This window comes from Lontra canadensis, unplaced genomic scaffold (genome assembly GCF_010015895.1).
Source record: "Lontra canadensis isolate GAN:19392208 unplaced genomic scaffold, GSC_riverotter_1.0 scaffold5, whole genome shotgun sequence".
NCBI lineage: Eukaryota > Metazoa > Chordata > Mammalia > Carnivora > Mustelidae > Lontra > Lontra canadensis.
The window spans coordinates 39,056,405-39,076,048 of record NW_022630999.1 but is presented as its reverse complement, the minus strand read 5'-3'; the positions used below and the strand labels follow the sequence as shown (position 1 = coordinate 39,076,048).

At 47.4% G+C, this 19,644-nt stretch overlaps 1 protein-coding gene across 5 annotated transcripts in view; it reads right to left on the bottom strand.

Annotated features, from left to right (window-relative positions):
- Nucleotides 1-8,289: 8,289 nt before the first annotated feature.
- Nucleotides 8,290-19,644, bottom strand: part of ZNF346 (zinc finger protein 346) — a 34,484-nt gene continuing 23,129 nt past the window's right edge. For 4 of the 5 annotated variants that reach the window (XM_032851899.1, XM_032851897.1, XM_032851898.1 and 1 more), the window contains 2 exons: nt 14,809-14,902; nt 8,290-12,157 (listed from right to left, as the gene is read on the bottom strand). In XM_032851899.1, the coding sequence (XP_032707790.1) occupies nt 12,070-12,157; nt 14,809-14,902 (182 nt within the window). In that variant the 3' untranslated portion in view covers nt 8,290-12,069. Of the gene's footprint in view, nt 12,158-14,806; nt 14,903-16,179; nt 16,271-19,644 lie in introns of those variants that run through there. The other variant, XM_032851900.1, reaches the window with a different exon arrangement.

Here is a 19,644-nt window from a genome sequence, read left to right as displayed (position 1 = left end):
GCAGGCCCCCTGCTGAGCAGAGAGCCCAATGTGGGGCTCAATCCCAGGACCCTGGGAACAGGGCCTGAGCTGAAGGCAGAGGCTTTAACCCACTGAGCCACCCAGGCGCCCGCAGAGTTGGGATTTTTGATGTGACTGCATCAGCTTGCTTTCTGTCCCCATCCTTAACTTCAGCCCAGGAAGGTGCAGACTCACCTGAAGGTGAGTGTGGAAGGTGGCTGGGGCTGGGCACGGCTCTCCCTGTCCATTTGGCTGGTACTGATGGGGCCCCTATGAAGTACCAGGCCCTAGGCAGAGGTTTGCAGATTCTGGGCTCCTGAAGTGCAAGGCTGGGCCAGGAGGGACTCCTGAGGCCAGGCCCTGCCCCCCACCTGCCTGAGAGCAGAGTTGGGGGGAGGGGGCAGACATTGCCTGGTGCCAACCATGTTGCTCTTGGATGGCAGCCGGGCCCAGGGAACACTGGGGCTCTTGTGCAGAAGGGCTGCCCTGAGCCCCTGCCCAGGCCCCATTCCAGCCAAGGCCTGGTCCAAGCCCTGGCCTCTGAGCCAGTCCTGTGCTTTCTTGTCTTCTTTCCTTGAAAATTATTTTTATTTTGAGAAAGTTTTAAAATATATTTAAAAAAAGCACAGGGTAAAATCATATACTTGCTACTCAGACTTGACAATTATTATTAATTCTTCATTTTTTTTAACCCCTTTTCACCCTGGCTTCTCTCACGACTCCAGGGAGGTCTGGCTTGGCTTGTCAGCATGGAGGTGACGTTGAGAGCGAGTGAGTGGTGAAAGGTTGGGTGTTAGAGCCAAACAGATAAAGGTTTGAATCCTGAACACTTGGGACCTTCGACAAGTCACTTAACGTTAAGCCTCAGTTTCGTTTTCTGTAAACTGGGAATAATAGCTTTTCTGTGAGGACTCAGCATAATGATGTATTGGAGTCCAGGGCCAATGCCTGGCACATAGCCCATGTTCAGGAACAAGCAGCCAATATTAATAATAGCAGCTATGGGTCTAGGTAGCACCTACCCAAATACATGAGTAACACACTTTTGTGACCAAGAGGGAGGGACTGTGACTCCTCACAGGGACTGTGACTCCTGTGGGCTGCCAGGCTTCGTGGTGGAGGCAGGGAGCCTGGGGCTGAGGTGGGCAGCCTGGCAGAGGACAAAGCCAGATATAGGGGATGGGCTAGGAGTAATCCAAGGCTCTCTTTGGGATAGTCCTGGTTCTTCCCAGAGTCTTAGCTGCACCCTGGCCCTTTTGTCCACTGGTCCCAGACACCCAGACACCGTGGACCCATGTCTTGGGGAGGTTTTCAGAGGAATAGGTTGTCAATCTAGCAAGACTCAGCTCTCTTGAGGCTTGGACCTACAAGCCTCACACCTTCTGGGGCTTGGCATGCATATATTTTTGGAGGAGATAGGGGCCAGGACAGCTGTGAGGTGGCAGTACTGGGCAGGAAGGGATCCAGGGCTGGTAGTCAGAATCAGGAAAGAAGCCTCAGGGACGCCCTTATACTTCTCTCCCTTGCTTCATTCCTACCTGGGCCATATAGGATTTTGTCTGGGCACCAAAACCAGAAAACCTAAAATGCCAAGGGCTTTAATGAAACAGGTTAATTCATCCTTCATTAGTCCCAGGTCTCCTGAGTCTGGGAATGGGTGAAGGTGGGTTTGAAATCAGGGTTGAGGTCCCTTTAGTTCTCTACACTTTCCCCTAATGCTTACAGAATGATGGCTTCAGCTCCCACCATCACATTTGTGCTCAGGCAGGAGGAAGAGAGAAGCCACAAAGAGTGGAATCTCTATCCAGCAGCTTCGGATTTTATCCCTTCGGTGAGACTGTGATACATTGCCACCCCTAACTGGAATGGAGGTCGGGAAGGTCTGCTAGAAAGAAGGGGGACTGAAGGGCCTCATAGTCTCCATATCATCAATCTTCTCTTCAGTGCCCAAATGACTTCTTTATTATTATTATTTTTTAAGTAAACTCTACCCTCAGTGTGGGACTCAAACTCACCACTCCTCCGAGATCAAGATTTGCATGCTCCCCTGACTGAGCCAGCCAGGGACCCCACCAAAATGACTTCTTTAAAACACAGATTTAGGGGTGCCTGGATGGCTCAGTGGGTTAAGCCTCTGCCTTTGGCTCAGGTCACGATCCCGGGGTCCTGGGATCGAGCCCTACATCGGGCTCCTTGCTTGGCGGGGAGCCTGCTTCCCCCTCTCTCTCTGCCTGCCTCTCTGGCCACTACTGATCTCTCTCTCTCTATCAAATAAATAAATAAAATCTTTAAAAACAAACAAACAAACAAACAAACACACACAGATTTAGGAGCTGAAGTGTCTGCCTTTGGCTCAGGTCATGATCCCGGGGTCCTGGGATGGAGCCCTGCATCAGGCTCCCTGATCTGCAGAGAGCCTGCTTCTCTCTCTCCTCCCCACTTTTTCTTTCTCTTGCTACCTCTGTCTCTCTCTCTCTCAATTAAAAAAAATAAAAATAAAACACAGATTTAACCAACTCTCTCTTCAGCTTTAGCTACTCTTTCTCTCCCTCCCACTGGTATCCCCACCTCCTTTGGCACTGGGGGCCCTTCAAGAATGGTCTCCGCTGTCCCCCCTCCCCTCTCTGCAGAGACAGGTGTTCTGGGTGACCACTGTCCTTAGCTCCGGGTGAGCCCTCCTGATACTGTGCTGGAGCTTATGTACCTGCTGTCTTTACTGCTGCGAGTGTCCTTCCTTTGTCCCGCCTCCCCTCTTCCCTTCCCTCCAACCATTGCACCAGACGACTGCCATTCAGCTTTCTGGACTCCTCTTAAATGTTCCCTCTTCTCTGAGAACCTTCCAGACCACCTTGAACTAGACATCTGAACACTTTTCCTTTCTCTGAAAACAGCTCTCTATTTTCTTTGAGGTCCTGGCCTTCCCCTACTCCCAGTCCACCTAGATTTGGGTGGAGTCAACTTCTCCCTGGTTCCTGTGGTGGGCATGTGTCCCTGGACTTGGCTGATGAGAATATTCCATCCCCCAGGCGATTATTATTGGGTCAGGGATGAGCATGTGACCCACACAGGGCTAATGAAAGCCAGTCTGGGTCTTTTATTGGAACTAATGGGAAACTAAGACTCTCAGAGGTTACTGAAGCATGAATATGGAAACCTAGTGCTGCTTGAGAGAGCCTCCTTATGAATGAGGCCAACACAGGAAACAAGAGGAACGAGAGATGGAGCATGCCTGGGTTTAGCCATGCCTGAAGGCAGAAATTACTACTTTGAACATTTCATTAATTTGATCCAAATATTTTTTCTTAAGCTAATTTGTCTTTTCTTTTTTTGACTCTTTATAAACAAAAGGCCCCTAATAAATTCCTCCCGGTAGAAATGACTCCTCCCTCCTTTGTGTCTCCACTATGCTCTGTTGGCTTCCAGGCCATAGTAGTCACCTGTTTACATGTCAGCAAATTCATTATGTCATTGTCCTATTTCTTAAAACCTTTCAACAGCTTCCTGTTGTTATTTATTTTTTTTTTAAAATTTTTAAGGATTTTATTCATTCTTTTGAGTGAGCGACAGAGAGACAGAGGAGAACACAAGCAGGGGTGAGTGGCAGGGAGAGGGAGAGGGAGAAGCACGCTCCCTGTTGAGCCGGGAGCCCTAGCTTGTGGGGCTGAGATCCCAGGACCCCAGGATCATGACTTGAGCCAAAGACAGATGCTTGGCCGACTGAGCCACCCAGGTGCCCCTCCAGTCGCTTTTAGAATAAAGACCTGTATTAGTTACCTACTGCCACATAACAAATTACCCCCAAACTTAATGGCTTTAAATAACAAACATTTGGGGATGCCTGGGTGGATGAACTTAAACTGGCTGGAAATTGTGTTCTTTTTTTTTTTAGCTGAAAATCTTCATACACCCTGAGGGACCTGGGTCCTGCCAGTCTCTTTCCTTGTCTGGTGACACTCTCTCCCTCTTTCAAGGTGAGAAGCAACATCTTGCCTTGGGACCTTGGCACATGCTTTTCCCTCTACCTGGAACATCCTCTCCCCACCTCTCCCTGCTTACCCATGGGCTAATTCCCATTCATCCTTCAAGTCTCAGCTTGCCTGTCACTTCCTCAGAGAGACCTTCCCTCCCCTGCCTCTCCCTTCCCGCCATGCCTAGGCTCAGGCCTCCTATTATATGCTCTGGCTACACTGGCATTTTCCTTCTAACATTTTATCGAAATTGGAATGAGATCTTCTAGGGTATGAAATTGTGTCTCATTCCAGGGTTCTGGCATACAGTAGGGGCTGAGGAAATATAAATTCCTCTTCCCACACTGTCTAGGGACCTCTGTCTTACCCGAACAACCCTCTGCCACACACTGCTCAGCTTCTATCAGACTTTCTGACTCTCAATATTTTCATTCAGGTGCAAGTAACAGATACCCCAACTCAAATGGGCTTAAGCAAAATGATGACTTTTTTGTTTTCTGTAATTTGTAAAAGATTTTATTTATTTATTTATTTGACGGAGAGATAGAGAGAGAGAGAGCACAAGTAGGCAGAGGGGCAGGCAGAAGGAGAAACAGGGTCTCCACTGAATAGGGAGTACGATTCGCGGCTCGATCCCAGGACCCTGGGATCATGACCTGAGCCAAAGGCAGTTGTTTAACTGACTGAGCCACCCAGGCGCCCCATGTTTTCTGTAGTTTTAAAGTCCAGGGATGGATCAGGCTTCAGGAACAGTCAGACCAAGACTCATTCTCTCTTTTGCTTTCTTCCCTATGGCTTCATTCTCTGGCAGATGCTCCCCAAGAGGTGACAAAGAAGGCTACCAACAGCTCTGGGCTCAAAACCTTCCCATTTAGCAACAACTTCCCACCTGTTCTAGCAGAAGCCAGGAGGTGGAGGTCATCTCCACCCAGACCACATCAGCTGAGCATGGGGCTCCTCAATAGGCACCAGGAGGCCCCAACAGGTATGGTTACTAAACTTGGTGATTCTGGAAGACTTTCTACCTAATAAACCATTCCCACACATGGTGATTTAAAATGTTTAATGTTCCTTACAATTCTGTGGACTAGGTGGGCTCATCTTGGCAGTTCTCCTGCTGGTCTCTTCTGAGGTTGTTTATGCCGGGCTGGAAGGTCTAAGATAGTCTCCTTCACATGCCAGGAGCTGGCTTGGCTGCTGGCCTTTCTCCACATGGTCTCTCATCTTCACTTGGTCTAGCCCAGGCTTCCTGTTACAGTGGCAGGAGTGAAAGCTGTGAGGCCTAAGTTCTAGCCTTGGAAGTTGCACGGGGTCACATCACTGCATCCTCTGATCAGAGCAAGTCTCGAGGCCAGGTCAGGTTCCCCATCTCAGTGGGCTGAGTGACAAAGCCACATCGCAAAAGCGCACAGATGCAGGGAGGCAAATGGCCTCCTGAAGGCTATTAGTGAAACAATCAACTCTACTCACAGCCCTTCTCTTCTAGGTCCTTGCACTTACTCTCCTTCCAACCTGGGTCCTTTGACCTTGATAACCGATGGAGGCTCAGCAAATTTTAGTAAGTTCTTACCAGCCCACACCCACTTTTAACTTATTCATTAATTGACTCAATCACTAAGCAGTTGTTAAAGCAATCACCATCCTTTGCTGGGCACCAGAAACCCACTATGATAAGACCCAGTTACTGTTGTCAAAGAGTTTCTAGTCCAACAGAGGAGACAGAGAATTGAACAGATCATAACATATATTAAGGGCAATGCTAGAGGGGGCACAGGGCATCTGAGAGCACAGAAGGACACCCAACTCAGCTTTGGGGGTTGATGATCCTTTCAGGGTCACTGGGTTGATAGAGAAGCTGGAAGTTGTATGAGACAGTACTCCTGGGGCACCTGGGTGGCTCAGTCGTTAGGCATCTGCCTTGGGCTCAGGTTGTGGTCCCGGGGTCCTGGGACCAAGCCCCGCATTGGGGAAATCCCTGCTCAGCGGGGAGCCTGCTTCTCTCCCACACCCCGGCTTGTGTTCTCCTCTCTCACCACCGTCTCTCTCTCTGTCAAATAAATGAATAAAATCTAAAAAAAAAAAAAAAAGAAGAAGACAGTACTCCTGGTCATGATAGAAACCCGCCTTCAATTGCCTTAAGGAAAAAGAGTAGTGACTCATAACTAAAAAGTCCTGACAATAGTGGTTTCAGGCCTGATTGGATCCAGCTGCTCATCAGAAATCAGTCACTTCTCAACTCTCAGCTGTTTTCTTCTGTGATGACTTAATTTTCATGCAGATTGTCTTTATGTGCTGGCAAAGATGGCTACCCACAGCCCCAGACTTATTCTGATTGCCCATCTCTCAGGGTTACAGGACTACAGGTGGAAGAATGGGAGAGAGATATTACCCATGGGAAAACAGTAAGAGAAAAGCTGATGAGTAGGGCGGCCATCAGGTGTCCTCCTGAGCAGGTGACTGGCCTTCAAACAGTGTCCTCTGGAAGGAAATGTCCTGAGAGAATGGGGAGGGGCCCTTTGGAGGTAGAGCGAGCCGGTGTGCTAACAAAGATGCGGAAACACAGTGGTCAGTTATCTCCATTGCTACTTCTTGGTTGTGTAACCTCTCCAAGATTCTGCCTCTGAGTTTCCATTGTGAAATCGAGCCTTTCTGAGTTGTCTTGAGGGCTAAATGAAATATCAAATACAGGGGCTCAGGAAAAAGTCATCCTATTCTCTTCAGTCTTTAGTCAAATAGTGAGGTCCTGGGACTGATCTACTTTGCCCAGGGAGAGGGGAAAAAAAAGCACGTTCTCCACCTAGTGGCCATAAGGGTCATTGCGCTGTAGCAATGACCCATTTACAGAACTGTCTAAGGTTTCTTCTGAGTTTTGGAGACCCTGGACAGATGAAGCAGCATTCACAGACGACAGCGAGTCTTGGACAGGGATGCACCTTGAATGTGGACCTGGCACAGGACAGAGTAGATGAGGTTGTTAGGTGAACAGATGGCCAGTGGGAGAACGTGTTTTTTCCTATTCTATTTGACACTAATGACAGCTAAACAGAAGGAAGGTCTGGTCAGGGATGGGAGAAGCTCATCTGGTAGAGGCTGCTGTGAGGGAAGGGCTTTCTTTGTTACCTGCTTTGGGAAGAACCTCTGCCCATCACTACCTCTTCAGCACTCGGGCTCAAACTATGACTTCTTACAACTTCTACCTGACGACAGCAAGTCTTCAGGTCACATGAAGTTGGGGGCAGGGCTCATACCAACACCCAGGGACCCAGAATCCCAGACCAGTATCCCTAATGACATGTTTCATGGCTGCTATATGGCTGAATACACAGCTGGGTGTCCGCACTGAGAGGTTATTACATCCCAACTAGCTTTTCATCCAGCTCTGGGTTAAGAGCTTTAGATGCATGATTCCATTGTCTTCTCCTCGGATGTCTTTGGCTGCAGAACCTGAGGTGCCCTGAGGTGCCTGGGATAAGCTGAGGTTCCTTAGCAGTGAAAGGTGATTTCTGGCTGGAGCCCAGGGAAGAACAATCTCTGGTTAGCATCCCCCCCCGCCCCAATCAGATTGAATGAGGTTTCTGGCATTTCATAAATCATTGACACTTAATACAGGACTCTGTGCCAGATGCCATCTGCTTCTAGCCTCACATTCCCAGGGAGACCCAGAGCTTACTTCAGGCTAATAATGTAAGGAACATTTACGTAGTCCTCATTTTCATAGTATCTATCATGGGTCAGGTACCATAATTGTTTCATATGTATCTATTCTTTTAATTCCCCAAATAACCCTAAACGGTAGATACTAATGTTTCACCCTTAGGTACATGGCAGCTCAGCAAGATCACACAGCTCTGCAGAGCTAAGATCTGAACCCTGGCTGCCTGATTCCAGCCCAAGGTTTTGCTGCTACTCTGGACTGCCTCGTTAGGGCTGATGCCTCTCCCTCCATGAGACCTTCCTTCACCACCAGAGCCATTGGCTCTGTTGGAGCCTGCTGGATTGGGTATTGTGGGTCTTGGGCACTGACATGAGAGATCATCCCAGGCTAGAGAAATTCAAATCTGATCTCTGGGATGCTCAGAGTAAGAGGGGTCCTGATATGAAGTCAGTATGAACCCTTGGGTTCAAATTCCCACATGCCACAACAATGTCCAAAATTAGAAAGACTGACAATACCAAGTGCTGGCAAATTGGTAAGTTGGTAGAACCACAGTGTGGAAAACCATTTGGTAGTATCTCGACAAGCTAAACACACACCTATCCTATGATACAACAATGCTACTCCTGGGTATATGTGTGCACATGCACACCAAATGACACATACAAAATTTTTCACAAGAGCTTTATTTGTAATAGTTCGAAATGGCAATAACCCAATTGCAGTGTATTCATGTAACAGACTACTACTACACAACATGAAAAAAATGAACTTCTGACACACATAAAAACATGAATCTCACAGACATGATATTGAGCAAAAGAGGATGCGATTCCATTTTATAAAATTCAAGAGCAAGCAAAACTAGTCTATGGTGATAGAGGTCAAAGCAGTGTTTACTTCTAGGTGATAATAACTAGGAAGGGGAACAAGGGAACCTTCTGGGGATCTGGCAATGTTCTGTATCTTGATCTAGATGGTGATTACTCAGATGTGGACACATATGTCAGGATTATCAAACTGTACTTTAAAAATGAGAGCACATTACAAAATGTAGCTCAGCAAGTTAGGGAAAAAGTGGTATTTCAAATACAGACAATTTTTGGGTCTGGCTTACAGCAGTTATTTTTTGCCCACCTCCAACCATTCTTCTCCCTTGGTTTGGAAGAAGCCCCACACTTTCTCCTTTTCTCTTCCAAAGTGTTTTAGGTGGAGCTTACTTTATCCCAGGCCCCATATCAGGGCACCATTTCCCCTAGTTGTAGTGATTGGTTTAGGAATTGGAACAGGGCCAAGCTGGCTAATGAATCAATCCAGGATTTTTTTCTTGGAGCTAGTAAGAAAAGATGTTCTTTCTAGACTATAGTTGCCTATGTATCAGGATAAAAGCCTAGAGCTGCCAGTGGCCATCTTGCTACCTCCTTGGAGGGAGTTCACCTGAGAAAGAGGCCACATAGAGGAAAGAAGAGTGAGATTAAATTCTTCCTGATGACATTGTGTCAGAACCTGGATCTAGCCATCCTTGTACCGAAATTTTTCATTAGGTGAATTGGTAAATTTTCCTTTTTTGCTAATCATTTCGATTTCAGTTTTTTACAGTTATAATTGGAGTCTAATACACTGGGAATCTTGGGTAAAATTATGAGAAGTATTGGGGGGGGGCTTGGGATATAAAATAACCACTGAGCCTTGTCCAATCTCTTTTATGGTTGTTTGCTCTGTGAGACCATAGCCCTGCCAGAAGGTGGGTGGGCCAGGCCCAGGGGTCCTGTGGGAAGGATTCTGGTCCTTGTTTGGAAAGTGTTCCAGACTAGGAATCTAGAGAATTGGATTCCACTCTCCATTTTGTTGCTTCTTAGTGGCAGGACCTTGGGAAAAATACTGTATCTCTTTGAAAGTCTTTTCCATAAAATGGAATATGATTACGTAGCTCAAAAGGCTGTTATGCAGATCAAATGCATGTTTCCCAACTTCTCTAGCTTTTTCATACCCTTAGGTGAGTTAGTGCCTGTGTCCTGGGCATTCTCACTATACCCTGTATGATCCTCTCACCATTGCCATAGTGATCTTTATTGTGTATGAGCTCCCCAATAGCAAGAAAGTGTTCATTCCTGTGCCCTCTTGCCAACAGGGCTGGGCACATGGCAAGCAGTGACTCCTAAACCTAGACTAAGAGGTCTTATGGACTAAGGCTAATGATCTGGCAGCCCACCCACCCTTCTGCCCTTCATTTCTTTGCCTGATTGATAAGGATGATTCTGACATCCTGTAGGAGGTAAGAAGGATTCCAGGGAAACTTCTGGGACAGTCCGGGACTTTGGATGCTGAATGCTGAGAACCCATCGTGGGGACTGCATAGGGCCCTTCCCAGCTGGTCAAGAGCAGGTGAGCAAGAACAGTTTGCTGGGTGAAGAATGGGGGCTGAGGCTGCATGCGTACCCTTCTCAGATCGGGCTGTCTGAGACAAACGCTGGACAAAGGGCTCCTGAGGCCATCACACGCACTCCTTCCCTAGCTCATTTCTGGGTCACAGAAAAGCTTCCTGCAAGAATCTCTAGGCTTGTAAGTTGATGGAACAAACCCAGTGCTGAAGAAGAGCTGTGTAGGGAAAGGCCATCTTTCCGTATACACACTCATTCATTCATACATTCATTATTCAACAAACACTTCATGACACACCACTCCATATTAGAGAAGTAGAGATGAAAGAGGTTAGGTCTTAGCCCTGAAGGGATTAGCCTGGAGAGAACCATACTGGACACAGCCTCCATCTGGGGTTCCCTGTCTGTCTCCTGTCCTGCCCTCCCACATCTCTTCTCCATTGAACAGCCAGAACGATCCTCTCAAACAAAGTAGATTCTCAGCTTAACCCTCCTAAAGAGCTCCATAAAGCCCTCAGTGACGGGGAGGTAGATGAATGGATGAGATCATATTAAGTTTAGGGCACCTGGGAAGGCTTCAACAAGGTTGCCAAGCAATTTAGATGTTTATCTCTGTCTCACCTCTTAAGGTCAGTGTTTAGAGCCCTGGGAGTCCAAGAGGGGTGAGGGTAAGTGGTGAAGACACGCATATTAGATCCAACGGCAATATGGCACCAAATCCCAGGCCTGTTAAGTTGCAGTCTGGCTCATGGGAGAAATTCTTTATTTAGATGCTTCAGTGACCAAGAGACAGAGCATAAGCACACGCACACACACCCATACACAATAAGTAAAGGCATTTCACAGGCAAAGGGATAGGCAATAGGGGGAAGAGGCCACGAGAGCAGCTAGGGGCTTCTCTGACTCAATGAAGAGGGGCCTATGATGGTGACACTCCTTGGAATTCCTGCTTGAAAGCTACAAGTGAAGTCCCAGGGTATAAAACACAGCAGAGTTGGAGAAATCTAAGCTTGGAGCCCGGGGAACATCTTTTTCCTCATTGCAGAAACCTGTGCCAGCTCTCCTTTCTTTTCCTGGGGGTCCTATCCTGTTCCCTGGCACCCAGGCATCTCCTGGTGGATGATGGGAGAGGGCTAGCACCACAGCAACCTGGGCAGGTGATCTGCTGCATAAGGAGAAGGAGAGGGCTAGTAGAGCCAAGGAGCAGCAATGAACCTCTGAGCTGGCTGGCATGAGGCAGTTTGCCTTTAAGGGCACAGAACCATCAAGGGAACTGGCATGTGGGAACTTTCCCACATGTCCGTGGGTCAGAGCACCTCGCTGACAGAGGAGGGGAAAGGACCCCCTTGGAGATTTCCATGATCCCACAGGATACTGAGGCTTCCTCCCACTCTAGCTTTTTTCCAGCTGCTGCAGATCCTTAGCACCATTCAGGAACTGCAGAGAAGGAGCAGGAAGGATAGCACTGCTCTGCCAGGACTGCATCACTGCTCTAGGAGGAAACTTCACAGTGGGTGAAAACTGTCTAACTGGCCAGCATCTGGTCCCAGGCTCAGGAAAGCCTGTACTTTTTGGGGAAAGGGGGAGTCATATTAGCTCCAAGCTTCCATGGGACAGCCATTTCCATCTACCCTTTCCCTCCTAGGCCAAGGTCTGGTGTGAAAGCTCCAGGTTTCACTGGAGCTGCCTAGAGCCCAGGGAGAGCTCAGTTCTTTAGCTACAGAGACTGGTTCAAAACTGACTTGCAGAGAAAGACAGGCCTGGGACTCATGACATATGGCCCAAAGATGCTGGGGAAGGGGAAAGGCCATCCTCCAAACTACTACCCTGTGAGTCCCCAAGTCCTCTCAAGATCCACCCCCTTCTCTCGTCCTGACCTACAGGGTCCATTCCAAAGGGGTAGAGCAGGTGTGGATTTGCCTGAACCAATCAGAGGCTATCTGCTGCCTCAGGCCTATGTGTTCTCCAGGTATAAGAAACAAGGAAGAGGGAGCCAAGGGCTGACCATGGTCACGGGAAGCTGGCTCATGGCTGGTTCAACCTTGGGTGCTGGACAGAAACATCTCTAGTCTTCCAATGTGGCTGAGTCTTTCAGAATGGGTTGCCTTTGCACTGGAATCTGGCCCAGGGGGGATGCCATTGTTTTTGGTGACCTGCAGTTTGAGAAAGAATAAATGTAGAGGGTCAGTTTGTGGTGGTTTATCCAGGTAGTTTATTCTAAGGATAATACAGCTCTTCCAGGGCCTTGGAGTAATAAGGAGGGCAGCTCTCCTTTACTGAGGGCCACTGCAAGCTAGGCACAATGCTTGGTGCTTTGCTGCCAGCATATTATTTATTTATTTATTTTTAAAAAAGATTTTATTTATTTATTTGACAGAGAGAGAAAGATCACAAGTAGGCTGAGAGGCAGGCTGAGAGAGGGAGGGAAGCAGGCTCCCCGCCCAACAGAGAGCCCAATGCGGGGCTCGATCCCAGGACCCTGAGATCATGACCCGAGCCGAAGGCAGAGGCTTAACCCACTGAGCCACCCAGGGGTCCCTGCCAGCATCTTGTTTTATCCTCATGGCAATTTGACAAGGATTGAGATAGTACCTCCATTTTATTTATGAGGAAACTAAAGTTCAGAAAGTCTAAGTCACCTGCCCCTAGTAAGCTTTTTAGTGTTGTTTTGTTGTTATTTTTAACTACCCCCCCCGCCCCGCCCCCGCCAGTAAGCTTTTTGAAAGTGTACTTGATTCAGGATGGCAGCCCATGTCTCTCCATTATACCAAGCCATTTATTCTGCCTACAGGGCCCTATATGACCTGGATAGTATAGACTGACCATTTTCCCCCTCACACTGAGTCACAAGTGGCTCTCATGTCCCTCTCTATCCCACTCTCTAGGCGTTTAGCAACACCTGATATTGTTTTATTTGTTTATGCATTTGTTTAGGATCTGCTTCTACCACTAGATGGGGATCCAAAAGATCAGGGAACATTACTGGTCTTGGTTCTTACTGTAGCCCCAGTGTTCCAAACAGGTCATGGCACATAATAGGTACTCAATAAATATTTGTTGAATGAATGAAAGCTTATTTCTAATAGCTCCCCTTTTTGGTATTAGTACTACACATATATTATCTCTGACTTTCATGTCATCCTATCAGGTGAGGATAATGAGCTCCATTTGGAATGTCAGAGCAAAATGAATACACTTTGGAATCAAAACATTTGAATTCTGGGTCTAATTCCAAGTAACTATGCAATCCTGGGCAAGTCACTTACCCTACCTGACTTTAGGTTTCCTTGGGTTGGAAAAGGGGGGTTTGTGTAGTTTTAATTCAGAGCTGCTATTGTGAATTAAATGAGATTAAATTAGGTGTTCCACAAATCGAATCTATAATCTTACAGAAAAGGAAGTGGAGGTTCAGAGAGGTTTACTGACTCACCTAAAGTCACACAGCTGGCAGTATAGGAAAAAAATAGTAAACGCTATTATTTTCAAGATGGGGTAGCCCTAGGGCAGGGCTCTGATTGGTTCTAGGTGGTGTACTGAAACTGCCACCAGTAAAGAGGCAAGGAAGGTATACTAAAATGGGAGTGAGCCCCAGGCTGGATTACAGGGGCTTGTGTCAAACCTAAAAGAAGCCTCAAGAGTCCTCCCAATATAAAAATACATATTAAACACATATAAATAAGAAGATCTGCTGCAATGTGGGAGAGAAAACTTCAGGCAGAGAGGACCAAGGACATTTTGACTCTAATAGTCTGGGTTTCTACCACCTTTAATTCATTCAGCTCTGTGAGCAATACAGGACCTACCACCAAAGTCAAAGAAATCATTTAGGAAACCTCAGTTTCCTCATTGGTAAAATGGGGGCATTTCCATCTCAGATGGTTACCTAGTGGCACACTGTCCCTACTACCCAGGTCCCTTCTGAAAGGAAGGGACAGAACCACGTGAACCCTCCCCTGGCCAGGCCCTAGTTGCCTTGTATCACATGGTGCCACAGCCTCCTTGTAAGCATGATGCCCTGGAGAAGTGTGCTGTGAGCCAGGCAAGCCTCAGTATGAATTACAAGCTCTGCCTCACACTGTCACTTGGAATGGTGGTTGCCTATCTGTGGTTGCCTTCTTCCTAGGGCTGTTGTGAGGATTACCTGAGAGAATTTGCTTGGCATATGCCCTGTAGCAGAATAGGGGCTCAAAGAATGTTAGTAATTTTCAAGGTTATTATAACAGATGACTGATTCTGTTTACTTCAAAGCACTTATCACAGTTTGTAACTATTGGTTGTTTACTTGTTTATTGTTTGCCCCCCCCCCCGCCCCCCATCAGAATGTAAGGTCATGAGAGCAGGGACTGGGTCTGTCTTGGCCACCACTCAGAGGGTGTTCAATAAATATTTGATCAAGGAATGAAGAAACCTGGTCATATTAGGTAATTACCTGTAGAGGGAGCCCTTGCCATAGAATTGACGGCAATCAAGACTAGGTTCTTCGTGCCACTGGTGGGAACAAAAAAAAAGCTTCCCTAGTCAGACTACTGAAGGGCAGGAAATCTAAGTACTTTTAGAAGACCACTAAGGAAACTATGCTTCTCTGTGAAAACCTTCAGCCCAGCAGGTCCAAAGGCTGCAGAGAAGGTGACCGGAGAAAAACTTAAAAAGAGAGGAGACACTTCTTTCTGTTAACTGATTGATCTGTTGACTGAGAAAAGGCTGCCAGGATACCAGTTTAGCAAAGGAATACCCGGCTTTGTTTTAATTTAGAAGCCCTGAGTTCTTGTTGCAGACCCTTGAATTTCAAAGGATGAATACTCACTGGTTCTTGTGTTTGAAGCCGCTGACATGAGCTTGATACTGTTCTATGGAGTTCAGCACTATCTTACACGTCTTGCAGGGGTAGCCCTTCCCAGCTGAAACACACATAAAAATCAAGATGTTTAGTTATCCAATAAAAAGGGACCTGGGGACTGCTGCTTTTGACAGTTAATGCCCTTCTGAGGATGGATGGTGGAGTGAGGTTAGGTGGTTGGCCCTGATGAGAATCCCAGAGGCCTCAATGCTCAGGGGGCACAGGCTGTGTGTCTATGTGCTTCCTGGGGTTGGGAACTTCCTCATCCCCTGAAGCATCCCCAGAACTGAACCTGGTCCAGACTAGCTGTCTGTTGAGTAAATAAAAAACTGACAGAACAAAGAGGTGACATTTAGTGTAACTGTCTTTTCTACCTTGACTGTGCTAAGTGGCCTCATTAAGAATGTTCTTCACTGAGAGATCTCTGGGAAACTGCCCCTCTCCTTGGGCTTGCAGTAACAGTAATTAATGGGAATACCTGCTATGAAAATTAATCTGTCTTTCTACCTTGGGGCTAACAGACACCCTGTCTTACTACCAGCTCTGATCCATTGCCAAAGTGGTCTTTGTCCACCTGGTCTAGTAGAGAGCATGGTCAGGAGCAAAGATACGGAGCTGGACTTCTGGCTCTGCCTTCATGTGATGTTGGTGAAATCCCTTCTCCTCCCTTCCTTTCTTTCTTTCTTCCTTCCTTCCTTTCTTTCTTTCTTTTTTAACTTTTTAAAAAAGGTTATATTTATTTATTTATTAGAGAGACAGTAAGAGAGAGCATAAGAATGGAGAAGGTCAGAGGGAAAAGCAGACTCCCTGTGGAGTTGGGAGCCCGATGCGGGACTCCAATCCCGAGACTCCAGGATCATGACCTGAGCCAAAGGCAGTTGCTTAACCAACTAAGCCACCCAGGCGCCCTCCCTTCCACTTTCTGATCCTCAGCTTTTCTCAACTATAAGCCAATTACCCTATAACTGATAACCATAATACTTATAATAAAAAGCAATATTATTAACTAAGTATTTGATATAGGCCATGCACACTGTATTACTTTGTTTGGCCCTCATAACGATCCTGTGAGAATCATTATCGTTATTTTATAGATGAGGAAAATAAGGCACAATCACATGTCTAAGAACACAGAGTTAGGAAGTGGCAAACTCACTTGGCTGGCCACAAAGGCTGTACTTATTCTAGCAAGCCAAATGTTAGCTGTACAAGGCAGCTGTACACATAACTTCAAGAGCCCTCTGGTTCTGATACTTTTTCAATCATCTGCCATCCTAAAGTTTCACAACTCCGGAGTGAGATCACCTAGGCTCAAATCCCAGCTCTATCATTTCTTACCTGTAGGACCACAGGCCAGTTACTTAACCTCTCTGAGATTTGGTTTCCTCATTTGTAAAAGTGGGGCTTCTCTGAGAATCAGGTTCCTTACCTATAAAATGAGGTTAATATTAGTATCAACCTCATAAGGTTATTGTAATGATTTAAGTAAAAGCATTTGACACATGGTAAGTGCTCAACAAGTGTGAGTTTTCATCACTAGCATTATTTTACTCTTATGGGTTCAATGTGTCAGTCTGGTAAAGAGGTGGAGAGTATCTTTAAATCAGCCTTCCATGGCAACTGTAGCTACTGTGAAGACCAATGATCACCTCTACTCCAAAAATCCAGCCAATGGTCCCGGCTACATTTGATTCCTTTGTATCTTCAAGTATTTCCTGGAAGATACATCCCTTGAAGGAATTTAAGGGAAAAATGATTGCAATCAGAATTCAGGTCCTTTTTAAACATTAATGGACAGCATTTGCAGAAGGCTTAATTTTAGACCCTCAGATCTTCTCTCTAAACTCTCTAGGGGGTTGCGTTCATGCCCCTGACTTTAACACCTAAACATATGAAACTACCAATATTTAAAAGCTACTGACCTACCATATGGCAGTATCTCTAAACCAAACTTCTCCTTTGAGGTCTAGATCTGTATATCCAACTACCTACCTGGATATCTCATGGGCATCTTAAACTTAAGCTGATGAAACCTGGCTATCCACCTACTAGCTTAAGACTAAATCTGGTCACCATTCTTGACTATTCCCTTTCCTTCACCTCCCACTTTTTTTTTTTTTTTTGTAAAGATTTCCTTTTTATGTAATCTGTTTCACTAACATGGGGCTTGAACTCACAACTCCAAGATCAAGAGCTGCATGATCTACTAACTAAGCCAGCCAGGTGCCCCTGACCTCCCATATGTGATGGCCAAATTCTGGCAATTCTACTTCCAAAGTAGCTCTTGAATCCATTTACTTCTGTCTACCTTCTCCGCTGCTACCTTAGTTCAAGCTCCCATCTTCTCTTGTATGAATTACTACAATATCCTCATTGCTGGGGTCTTCTCACTCCCTTTCCTCTCTGTTCCAAAACATCCTCCACTTTGTAAGCAGAATGATCTAAAAATGCTTAAACTGTCAGTGGCTTCCCAATGCTCTTAGGATAAAGGCTCAAATCCTTAACATAACCAACAATACCATGACTGGATGCTTGCTCATCTTCTGCCCAGGATCATTTTGCCCAACTCTATTCTCCTTATGCTCTGGGAAGCCTTCCTTGATCTTTGTTCCCCCATCTTAAGTCAACCCATTTGTTTCCTTTTCTTTCTTTCTTTAAAGATTTGTCTATTTATTTAAGAGAGAGAGAGTGCACACATGTGCACGAGCAGGGGGAGGGGCAGAAGGAGAGGGAGGGAGAGAATCCCAAGCAGATTCCCCACAGAGTTAGACATGGGGCTTGATCCCAGGACCCTGAGATCATGACCTGACCCCAAATCAAGGGCCGGGCACTCAACCAACTGAGCCACCCAGGTGCCCCCTACTTTTTAAAGGAAGATTTATTTATTTATTTATTTATTTGAGAGAAAGTGAAAGAGAGTGAGAGCAGAGTAGAGAAGCAGAGAGAATCTTAAGCAGAATGCACGACGAGCAAAGAGCCCAACATGGGGCTTGATCTCATAACACTGAGATCATGATCTCAGCTGAAACTAAGAGTCAGATGCTTAACCAACTGCTCCATCCAGGTGCCCCATTTTCTTTTCTTTTTTTAAATAGTTTATTTTTAAGTAATCTCTACACTCGACATGGGGCTCGAACTTACAATCCTGAAATCAAGAGTTGCACACTCGGGACACCTGGGTGCCTCAGTCAGTTAAGAGTCTGCTTTTGGATCAGGTCATGATTGCAAGGTCCTGGGATCCAGTCCCACATCTTCAACCACTCCTCTCCCTCTGCCTGCCATTCTCCAGCTTGTGCTCTCTTTCTCTCCCCCTCTGTCAAATAAAATCTTCTTTAAAAAAAAAGTTGGGTAATTAAGTTTTGGCAGAGGCCAGAAGGGAAAAGTCAAGCTTCTAATCAACCTAAAACCTTTGCTAAGGTGGAGTCCCTGTCAGCTAAAGTCACTGCTTTGCATATCCTAGACCAGCATCCCACCTCTGTGTAGAAGGGGGTCAGAGTAGGTTTGGTGCCTTTACAGACGTCCTGCAGTTGGAAAGCCTCCTGCCAAGTATACTCAGAGCTGGAGGCAGGAGAAAGGAGTGTAAGTCTTGGAGCCAGACCGAACTACAGACAAAGACATACACTGACTGTCACTTAATAACATCAGACCATGCCCCCCTTTGGCAACCTCTCTGGCCACAAACCCAGAGCCGGACATGACACATGACCCCTGCCCTCAACTTGGGCCCCCTGGGGATCCCACCTCAGCACCGGCAGATCCAGCCTGCCATGCCCCTAGGCCCTAACCCTACCTCTAGGATGGCTTTTCAGGCTTCTGTCCCCAGAGGCCTGGCCCCCAAGCCCTCCAGACTGAGGACCCCTGAGTAACACTCCAGCACTCCTCCTGACACCCAGGAGGAAAGTGCACCATTTGAAGCTGCGCAGAACCCTCAGAGCGGGAGAAACCTGTGTGCCCCCCAGGCCACCCCCACCTTCGGTGGCCCCTGGCCACAAACCCGGAGCCTGACGTGCCACCTAACCTGTGCCTTTAACTCGGTACCACCGCCCCCAACCCCGGGGATCCCGCTACAGCGCCGGCATATCCAGCCTGCCATGCCGCTAGGCCCTAACCCTACCTCTCTAGGTTGGATTTTCAGGCTTCCGTCCCCAGGGCCTGGTCCCCAAGACCGCCAGATTGGGGACCCCTGAGCCACATCCCAGGACTCCGCCTGACACCCAGGAGGAAACCATGCTGTTTGGAGCTGTGCAGAACCCTCAGAGCCGGAGAAACCTGCATACCCCTCTGAGGCCACTCCACTGTCAGTGACCCCCCCTGGTTACAAACCTGGAGCCTGACATGCCGCCTGACCCTGGCCCTCAATTCTGACCCCGGGGGATCCTGCCTCAGCACTGGCAGATCAGGCCTGCCATGCCCCTAGGTCCTAACCCTACATCTAGGTTGGGTTTTCAGGCTTCTGTCCCCAGAGCCCTGGCCCCGAACTCCTCTAGATTGGGACCACTGAGGCACATCCCAGGACTCCACCTGCCACCCACGAGGAAAATGCACCGTTTGGAGCTACGCAGACCCTCACAGCGGGAGAAACCTGCATGTCCCCCTCACCAGGCCACCCCTACCTTTGGCATACCCCCAGGACAGAAACCCGGAGGCTGATGCTCAGTCTGACCCCCTCCCTCAACTCTGCCCCGGAGGAGATCACCTCAGGGTGCATTAGGGGAGTCGCCTTGACCGGCCCATGGTCCTGGATGGTTGCACCATGCACCTAGTGAGAACGTGCTCCTAACACCGGGCGCTCACGGCTCGAAT